General features: G+C 46.0%; 1 protein-coding gene across 1 annotated transcript; it reads right to left on the bottom strand.

Moving 5' to 3' along the window:
• Nucleotides 1-7,037: 7,037 nt before the first annotated feature.
• Nucleotides 7,038-8,313, bottom strand: LOC306926175 (transmembrane protein 69-like; the record flags this gene model as incomplete). The annotated part of the gene is made up of 2 exons (XM_079505438.1): nt 7,038-7,873; nt 8,269-8,313. 2 exons carry the CDS (start codon nt 8,311-8,313, stop codon nt 7,193-7,195), a joined length of 726 nt encoding a protein of 241 aa, XP_079361564.1. The 3' UTR covers nt 7,038-7,192.
• Nucleotides 8,314-10,031: the final 1,718 nt, after the last annotated feature.

Genomic DNA, 10,031 nt, shown 5'->3' with positions numbered 1-10,031 from the left:
TCAACGCGGGTAGGAGAGACGACAACCTCCGCGGGTGACAACGCAAGAGGATCCAGCCTTCAGATACGCAAAGCCCACAAAGTAGGTGTCGGCAACTCGGCATAGCCAGTGCAAAGCAACGGCGATAGACTGTGTCGAAAGAGCAACGTTTCGAGTGACAGCCAAGAAGTTCCCTACCACAATCCTCAAGTTAAAGGTGGTGTGGGAAGCGGTTAAACTTGGAAATTGCAACAAGGACTCAGATCTATTAACCTTGCATATTGAGCTTAGCCTACACGTTTTTGGGATCTTTCTAATGAGCTGGTATTTGCAGTTGTTACATTGCTGGATAGTATAAGAAGAATTTAAATGACTCACTTAAGCAAGTGAACAGAGTTTAAAGGTTTATATAAAGGTGTTTGCATTAAGATTGCAATTTTGTGTTTTACCAAACTAAAGGGTTTAAAGGCATAATTAAGTCATTTTTGTATTTCATGATAAAGGGTTAAAATAATTAATTTTGTTTTCACAAAGGTTTAAGACGTTTAAAGGGTAACAAGCTCATTTTGTGTTTATTTAAGTAAATAGTTTAAAGGACAACTCATTTGGTTTTCAGCTAAACTAAGAAGGTTAAAGGAGAACTAACTCTCCCTGTTTTTCCATAGCAATGTTTATTTATTTGATATGGACATCACATTGCACAATTGTACAATTTGTAGATGCATTGCTTACACTGTAAGCCTTGGTGTATTATCGCGAGTGCTAGTTTTCAACACCTGTGTTATTTAAAAAAATATATCAATTACACAAAGTTGAATTCACTGTGACAGTAAGTGGTGTGGGACAAAAGTACTTCAATTGCATATATTTTAATTTAATGAGTCTGAATTTACCTCAGATCTGGACAGTTTGTCGTGTATGTTCATTAACCTTTTGACTCCTTACCTTCTCAGCATCTATTGAGGGCTCAGAGCAAGTGAACATGACCACGATGGTGAAGAAGATTGTAGAAAAGGAGGGGTTCTTTGGACTCTACCGCGGCATCCTGCCCAACTTCATGAAGGTCATACCAGCGGTCAGCATTAGCCGGCCGGCCTCCGACGGGAGGCTGCCACCCTCGTCCTGGCCAGGAAAGCCCAAAAGCAGGACTGGCACATCCTGCATGGCACCACCACAACTCCAGCGCCTCCAAGCAGACTCAGGTCTCGTCACCCCTACAACAGGGCAGCACAGGAGATGCTCAACTCCATCCCTGAGGACATCTCCAGAGATGCATGGCTTGCAGCAGCGTGGAAGCAGGAGTGGGAGTCAGCCGGGCCCTCCCGCATGCACCGGTACATCTGGGAACCAGGAGCTGGTGCCATAGCTGGAGATGACCTACCTCGCCAGCAATGGACCACACTAAACCGCCTAAGAACTGGGGTTGGGCGCTTCAATGCACCAATGCAGAAGTGGGGATTGGCGGACAGTGCGGCATGCGAGTGCGGTGACCCTGAGCAGACCGCCGACCATATCATATACACCTGCCCCTTATACAGACCACCCTCGGAAGCCAGCCTCTTTGACCTGGGACCAGAGATGCGGGCGTGGCTCCACGACACAGAGTTGGACCTCTGACGTTACACGAAAGAAGAAGAAGCATTAGCTATGTGGTGTATGAAAACATGAGATCTAGCCTGGGCATTCAAAAGTAAGAGGCAGAGTAATCCATGATGACTGTGCAAGTGGCCATATTCACATGGCACCTACTTTGCTCAGTCTGTCAACGGATGGGGAACAAGCCACAAGCAAACAGATCCCTCCTCCCTACATCTGATATCCAGTTTACTTCACAGGAAACAGCCAACGTCAAGATGTTAAATGTCTGATTTCCCTCCAGATCTATACAGTCTACCAAAGATATTCATAAACGGGGTCCTAGTAATTAACTCCCTATGGGAGTTGTTTCATATATTCATAGATCTACATCTGAAGAAAGTGCAATATTGTATTCACACTTTGAATGTCATCATGTTTAATGTGTAACAGAGAGGCCTGTGATCTTTCATGATTGGATTACACTTGAGTGCCGCCGGTTAAAAAGATGGGCTTCCTTTGTTGTGAAGAGAATTAGAAAATATTTTGCACTTTTCTTATGTGCCTTGAGATTTATGTTGTCAGATATCTGTGGACGTCCCCCACCATCCCATTTGCCTTTCGTTCCAAATTGTGTTCACTAAATATTTGTGTTTACATTAAAACAGTATTTTATTACAAGTGTGTGTGTGTATTATGTGATTTTACCTACCATTGCTCTGATATCGGTGTGTGCCTGTAAATGGTGTGACATACAGTAGACGCATCTTGCATTTTGTTACCTTTATTCCTCCTAGCATTACATTTCTAGTTAATGCAAATCAAGGAGAAAACAATTAGACTTCCATTTCCTTGTTTAGGGTTGGGTGTCTTAAGCATTTACTGGCAAACTTGTGATCGACTTGGCATTTTGTGTAGCTGGATTTTTATTTTGTTAGTGGTGCCCACTGCCCATCAGATGAGTGATACAGAAACTCGATACTGAATTGATGAAAGCTTGTTTTGCAACTGGAGACTTTAAAGTGCTTTTTTTTTTATCCTGCTTGTGCTGTTACATTTATCAACAAATTGCTATTGATGCATGTTCTGACATAAAATAGGAAATTACATTGGAGCACTTAGTGTTGGGTCAGCTACATGTTGCTTAACTTGCCCATCAGAATGCCCAACACTGGTTTTAATTTATTTATTTTTTCCCAGTAAGAATTGAGGCTTGAATACCTGTACGTATAGTGGAGTAAGCAATCGCTCTATTAAAGTTAATTAATAGGCCTATAAGTATTGGGTATGATTCACTGTTTTGCAGTCTTGGGTCAGCTACATGTAGCTTAACTTGCCCAACACTGCAGATAACAATGCATTATAGCTAATAGGCCTATTTAATGAACTTAAATAGACCTATTGCCTACTCCACTATACACCTGCAGGTATTCAAGCCTCAAATCTGACGGCCACGCTACACCAGGCTTTTCGCGCACAAAACGCGCGCGTTTGTGCATTGAATTTAGGTCGTCCTATTTTAAAAAACGCGGGTAAACGCGCGGCCCGCGCGTGCGTTTTTTAAAATAGGACTGGACCTAAATTCAACACACAAACAAAGCCTGGTGTAGCGTGGCCGTTACTGGGGACAAAACATAAAATAAATAATTAAAACCAGTGTTGGGCAAGTTAAGCTACATGTAGCTGACCCAACACTTATTTGACTGATAATTATTCACTTAGATTGGTTTGTAAATGGTGCATTTATATAGCGCTTTTATCCAAAGCGCGTCATTTCAGATTTAGCATTGTTCAAATTGACGTGCACATTTCAGTAGCTACAAGATTGATTGATTACTTAACAGTTTGCAAAATAGTACAGTGCTATTGAATAACTACATTCTTTCTCCTTGGCTTCAGGCTTGCATCTCAGTCACTCAGAAACCCAAGTTTATAATGTGGGATGGGCCTATCCAAAATATTCTCCTGAATTCATCCTTTTCCTTACATGTAAAATGTTACCAGTAGTTAAACTTCACATTACTTTTGTTTTGTTACTCAAGAGAAGACAAAACTGGAATAATTACTGCTCAATTACATGTATATTGCAAAAAAGAAATGATAATAGCTTGATTTGAGTAGATCTCATATCCTGTGATGTATTCATCATGTACAAGCTTATGTTGAAGCTCTATCTCACGATAGGCAGTTCACTAGTACAGACCACACATTCAATCGAACATCGTTTGACATGGTTTAGCGTTTATTTAGAAGAGAAGTGGAACATGAAAAGGAATGATAGAAATGAGGTGCATGTTGATATGCGTGCATATTGATATGCGTGGGATGGCCTTGGCTGTCCGTGGGGACGAGGGGGAAGGGAGGAGGACGAGGGGTTGGGAATAGGGGAAGGAGGGGGGGAGTGAGGACGTAGGAGGTTTCCGAGGGGCTGGGTGACGGGTGAAGGGGGGGGGGGGAGGGTCGAGGGGTGAGGGAGACATGGATGATTTGGCGTTACAGGAGGGGGGAGGGGGTGAGGGGGGGGATGAAGGGCGAAGCCCTGATAGTGAAGACTAAGCCCCTGGGGGAGGTGAAGGAAGAGCCAGCTCGTTGCGAAGCTCTGTGGGGGGGGGAGGTGGTGGACGAAGGCCAGGTAGGATGAAGGGCGAAGCCCTGAGGGGGGATGAAGGGCGAAGCCCTGAGGGGGGAGGATGAAGGGCGTAGCCCGGGATTGAGGGGCGGCGGCCCTGAGAGATGCCCGTGTGGGCTCCGATGGGGGTATTGGACCCTGAGTATTGGCCTGGGGTCCGAAGAGAGAGGCGTCCGTCTTGGCTGACATCTGAGACGGCCCGGAGAGAGAGGCGTCCGTCTAGGCTGACGTCTGAGACGGCGCACTCCGTCATTACAGGACCCCAAGAGAGGAGTGCGTAAGAAACAGTTACTTGACGGTGGCGAGGTGGGCGTTTCTTAGACCCGAGGGCGCCTTGTCTGATGCGTGCGAGGTTGCATGCGAGATTGAAGTACTGAATTCCGAGTACCCTGGGAACCCAGGGAATGCAGGAGAGGTTGACGTGGTCCGAGGAGAGAGTCGATTCGTCCTACGTGGGTTTGAGGTGATGGTTTGAGGCGAGGAGGATGACGTGACTAGTTCTTTAGAGGCTCTCGGGAAGCCGGGTGACGTGGAATGAGACGAGGGGTAGGAGCTTCCGACAGGAGTCTGTAGGGAAGTTGTTGCTTGATGGTGGGATTTGCGAAGCAGGTCTATGGTGTTAGAGAATGGGGGTGAGTAGCGCCGACGGAGAGCTTGGTAGGTAGGTGTGGTTTATAGTCGTGCCGGTGACCCGGGATGAGTCGTCGTAGGGTCTTCCCCCCATGATGGTTTGGGACGGAATGGTAGGTTGGAGGTGGTTAGGGTGGAGTTTAATGGTCTGGACGAGCTTCCGTTTGGTGTTGTGAACTGTGATGGTTGTTTGAGCGTGGAGAAGCGGGCGGCTGGTCAATTAAGCCCAAAGGAAGCCGCGACGATGATCTGGTAGATTCGATTGATTCTTGTAATGGACCGATGTCACTGGGTAGTTGATCCTTGTCATCGAACGGCATCACGGGGTAATCGATTCTTGAGCATGTAGTGCAGAGGGGCGGTGGCACGCTGTGTCGATGGAGGGAGGCAGGGAGGGGAAGGAGGGAGTAAAGGGGGCACGCTGTGCCGGGGGAGGTAGGAAGGAGTGGAAGGAGGCACGCTGTGCCGAGGGAGGTAGGAAGGGGTGGAAGGAGGCACGCTGTGCCGAGGGAGGGAAGGAGGGAGGCACCCTGTGCCGAGGGAGGGAAGGAGGGAGGGAAGGGAGGCGGGAAGGAAGCGCCCTGCCGAGGGAGGGAAGGAGGGAGCACGCAGTGCCAGGAGAGGTGGGGGGGAGGGGAAGGAGGGCTGGATGAAGGCTGCAAGTCAAAGTTAATGAGCACACAATCAGTAAATTGTTTAGACTGAAGATGTCCGATGATGTTAGCGGATGCCCAGCATGCGGGCAGATAACTGGGTAAATGCTCGTTACATCAGATGTTAATGAGCAGACGATCAGTAAATTGTTTTGACTGTAGATGTCAAAGAGAGGGGACTAGTAGAACTGGGTGGGTGAGGGGTGGGTGGGTAAAAGGCTGAATGGAGGGTGAATGAATTCAATAGGTTAGGAGGGGGTGATCTGCATGATCGTGGAGCATGAGGAAATGAACACGCGGATGATTGAATTGTAGCGCAATAGAATGCGTGGTTGTGATGAAAACTAGAGGCTGTCAGTACGGCCAATAGCTACGGCGAGTGGGCGTGAAGGGCACCGCAGAGAGAACGTTGTCCAGCTGTGCTTACACGGCGGTTTGTAAAGGGGGGCCCTTTGTGGAAACTGGATGCACGGCCCACTTGGGACCCGAGCCCATTAGCCCATGTCAAAACCCATGTGGGGCCCAGATGGACATGTTGGCTGGGTAGTATGAATGAAAGGTGTTGAAGGAAACTTAGCTTTGTGTGTTGTAGTTGCTTGGTGGGCGGGTGTGTAACTCAGCCTCAGTCAGCGCAGCATTTGGGAGTGACGTCATCGAATCAGCGAAGGTGACAGGTCCGTGGCAAGAAGTGTGCCGGTTTTGAAGTTGCAGCGGGGGGGGAGAGAGGTGGTCTCTCGGATCGCGGTGGTGTTTGTGTCCCGCGACGTCGAAGGGCCAGGTTGGCGTTGGAAGAATAAACTGAACGGCGGTTCAGTGAGACGGCAATAACGAGATCGATGAGGAAGCAGTTGATGGCGGGGTGTCAGCGCTGGAATACGGGGTGGCTGGCTGGCGTTGGTGGCGTCTGTCCGAGGTTTCTCCGACGGGGGACGGTGCTGAATGCTGATAGTGTGGTCCGTCCGTGGTGGCAAGGTAACTTAAGTTGAGGGTAAGTTAAGTAATGATTACTTTGAAATCGGACGGGGATTCGGCGGAGGAGCCGACACGGAAGCGGCCGTGTGACTGAGAGATACGTGACGTGAGTCATACGAAGAACCAAGCACGAAATGGCAGGTAGACGTGCAGGTATAAATACGTGGAGAAAGGGGAGGGGTTTGGGTGGAAGGTTATCAGTTACCATGGTAGATAAGTCGAGGGGAGGTACTGGATGGGTTACCATGGTGATTGATCACAGAGTGTTGCAGGAAGTTGGCCGAGGATGGAGCTTAGGGTAGATTGAGGAGGAGCAGTGTTAGTCAACGATTTATCATTGAAGGCGTGGTCTTCCTCCTGAACTTATGTTGTACCAACTCCATTTAACACCGTAAGCACTGATTACTCCTATTAAGATCTTATGTAATGCCTGTTCTTGTCCTATTAAAAGAACCGTTGTCACGTATGACAAGGATGTGCTCAGTTACAATACTAGATGTTCAGGCCAATAAAATCGAGAAGCCAGGGGGGAAAAGAAGGATAATTGTTTATATTGTATTAATCAGGGTTTCTTGTTCTAATTCGGATTCCATGGCAGATTCAATGGCACCAACTTCACATTTCCAGTTCATTTATATGATGTGGGAGAAATAGTTTGTCAAATATCTTCAACTGGAGTCTGACAGTCAACCGCAAAGTTCACACCCTTTCACCCTTATAAAATGTACATTTCGAAGAGCACAAATGGCCTAATTCAGAAAATAGTCTTCTCTGGGTAAATTCCACTCAGTAGAAGTGTGCTAATCAGGGAGAAAGAAGCCACAATGGTAAGTATGGAGTGCAATGCTTTGAACCAACTGGGGTACGTTGGCAGCAGAGAGAGGTCGTAGTGTAAGCTAATTCCAAGTCCCATGATTACGGTGATGATTGCTGGACTGATACTGTCACTGAGCAGCATAGCCACCCAGGCCAGCAGTGGAGGAACCACGCTATTGGCCAAGTTAATCCAATCAGGTTTCGCTGGGCTGCCCTCTGGAAGCGCAAATCCCCAGCGTGCTCCGCCCAGGAAGGAAAGGATGGACGCTCCATACGCTACCTGTGCGTAAGCCAACTGCGGGAGGTAGATCTCCGTCGAGGCCATTATTAGAGGAGCGGCGATGAAGGGGATGAGCCCAGCGAGCCCCAGATACATTGCTGGTTTGGGGCTCTTCCAGATGTCCCTCATGTCATAACGCAGAAGATCAAGCTCTCTGGGCGGAGGCTCTGGCTGCTGCCGTTTCTTCCACCACACTGCGGAAGTGTGGAAAGGCTGTGTCCTCAGCTCCTCACTGAACCAGGAGCAGCATGAGTCTGGATGCTCTGGAAGGGTGAAGGCCTCACTGAACCAGGAGCAGCACGAGTCTGGATGCTCTGGAAGGGTGAAGGCCTCAATAAACTGATAAGAGCCAAACTATGAGTCTTTAAACCAGCATCATTAATCCTAGAGGGAAGTTTGGCTGATGAAGCCCAACAGAGCGCCAGGGAACTAGATACACCATCAGGAATTCTTTCCAAGGCAGGTATCCAGGACATTTGTTGAGGACTGGCCCTCCATACCTAAACACACACACACACACACACACACACACACACACACACACACACACACACACACACACACACACACACACACACACACACACACACACACACACACACACACACACACTTAATTAATGACTTGACAGGTAACATCTTTACAAAAGATATTCTGAAAATGTACATTTTGTTGCCTAAGATTAAACATGCCCTAGAATGATCCAAGCATTTAACTGAGCTAAACACACGTACCTTGGGAGCAGTCAAAGCATTTCTTCTAACTATAGCAGAAAGCATTTTATCTGTGGAAACAGGTAAACACGTACATGTCACATTCAGGGGTTGACACTAAGGTCTCAGAGGCACTTGCCCGTCGGGCAAGTACAGGTCATGTTCTTCTAACTTCTACTTGCCCAAAGGTCATGCCCACTCCAGTAGCCTCGGAAACCCAGACGTTTAAGTAAATCATCCATTATAAAATGACAGGCAACATTTTAATTGCAGTTTAATTTAACAGTGTTTTTATTTTACTTAAAAAAACTTCATACCTCAGTGTGTATGCCATTGCCAAATACATAACTACTACTAGCTATGTATGGGTTCACATCACACTTTTACATTTTAAGTGTAGCAACAGTGAAAACAGCATATTATAGGTAAACAGTGCTCTTATTATACATTATACAGACCAAAAGACGTGTGTGTGTGTGTGTGTGTGTGTGTGTGTGTGTGTGTGTATGCATCCCCTCTCAAATACCACAGTATAATTCCCAAGCATATTTTATCCTAGCCCTGGTCCAGTGCGTTAGCGAGTCTCTCTAACGCACCGGACCAGGGCAACTCTTATCCGGCAAGGATCCCATATATGATATATCTATGTTGTTTTATCTAGAAGCAACAAAGAAGGAGAAATATTTGCAACTTCAAGTCAGTGCTGCAGCACTGAAGAGACGGACTCGATCGGACGGAGATTACAGAAATAGTCTGCTAAAACAAACAAACACAAAGTGATATTCTGAATCTTACCTTACTTTCAAGTCACGTTGGACCACTCATAAAACGTGATCATTTGTAATTTTCTATTTTTCTTCAGGGTCAACCTGAAGCTAGGATACCGTCTGTAACTGTAAACGTGTACGCAATGAATGTCATCCGGGGCGGGTTCGGAACTTTAATCTTGAAGGAACGTTCCACATAGAGCCCCAATTCCTTTAGCAGTATAATCTTATATATATACTCTATGAGTATAATACCACTGCTGTACTATGTTACAATTTACAAACTGGTAATACAGTAAGTATTCAATCAAACATGTAGTTTATTTTGTAGCTACTGCTACTCATAGTGAATAGTGAATAGTGACATAGTGAATCATGGACTTGTTAATGCGCATATCGCTTTGCTACTGTAAAGTGTAAACAACACAGCATACGACACACGTCTCAAATCAAAGTTACATTTTATTTAGAGTTGAGTAGACTTGGACATGCAAATGAACACGTACCTTCAGATCTTTCTCCAAAAACAGTTTTACTTGTTTGCTTTAAATGAAAATGATAAGAGATACTGTAATAGTTTACTTGGCTGTTTGTTTGGCACTGTCTGTGAGTCAGTGAATCTATTGTAAATATTGAGCAAAATGCATTCAACGAACTGTTGTGAATACTACTGGTGTAGTATCCACAAATGTCCACGAGGGGGCAGTAATGCAACACTAGTACATACTAACTTGGGCGGTCAGACCTTATAGGCCTATTGATTGATTGATTGAAGAATTTATTAACAGTTTGCAGAATTACAGTACATTTCAAGCACAAACTCAATACAAAGGCTGTTAACTGTGAGTGGACGACCCAATTAAGCATTACACTTGTTTCCAATAGGGTCCACCATGTTCAAATCATCAAAACATTTAGAGACGTACAAATAGACACTTCTATAGACAGAACAGGAATTCATCATAAAGGAGGTAAAAAGGGAAAATAAATATATACAGTGTATCGAATCTTGTGGAC

Source organism: Electrona antarctica (genome assembly GCF_951216825.1).
Source record: "Electrona antarctica genome assembly, chromosome: 7".
Lineage (NCBI taxonomy): Eukaryota > Metazoa > Chordata > Actinopteri > Myctophiformes > Myctophidae > Electrona > Electrona antarctica.
This window is presented reverse-complemented; position numbering and strand designations above follow the sequence as displayed.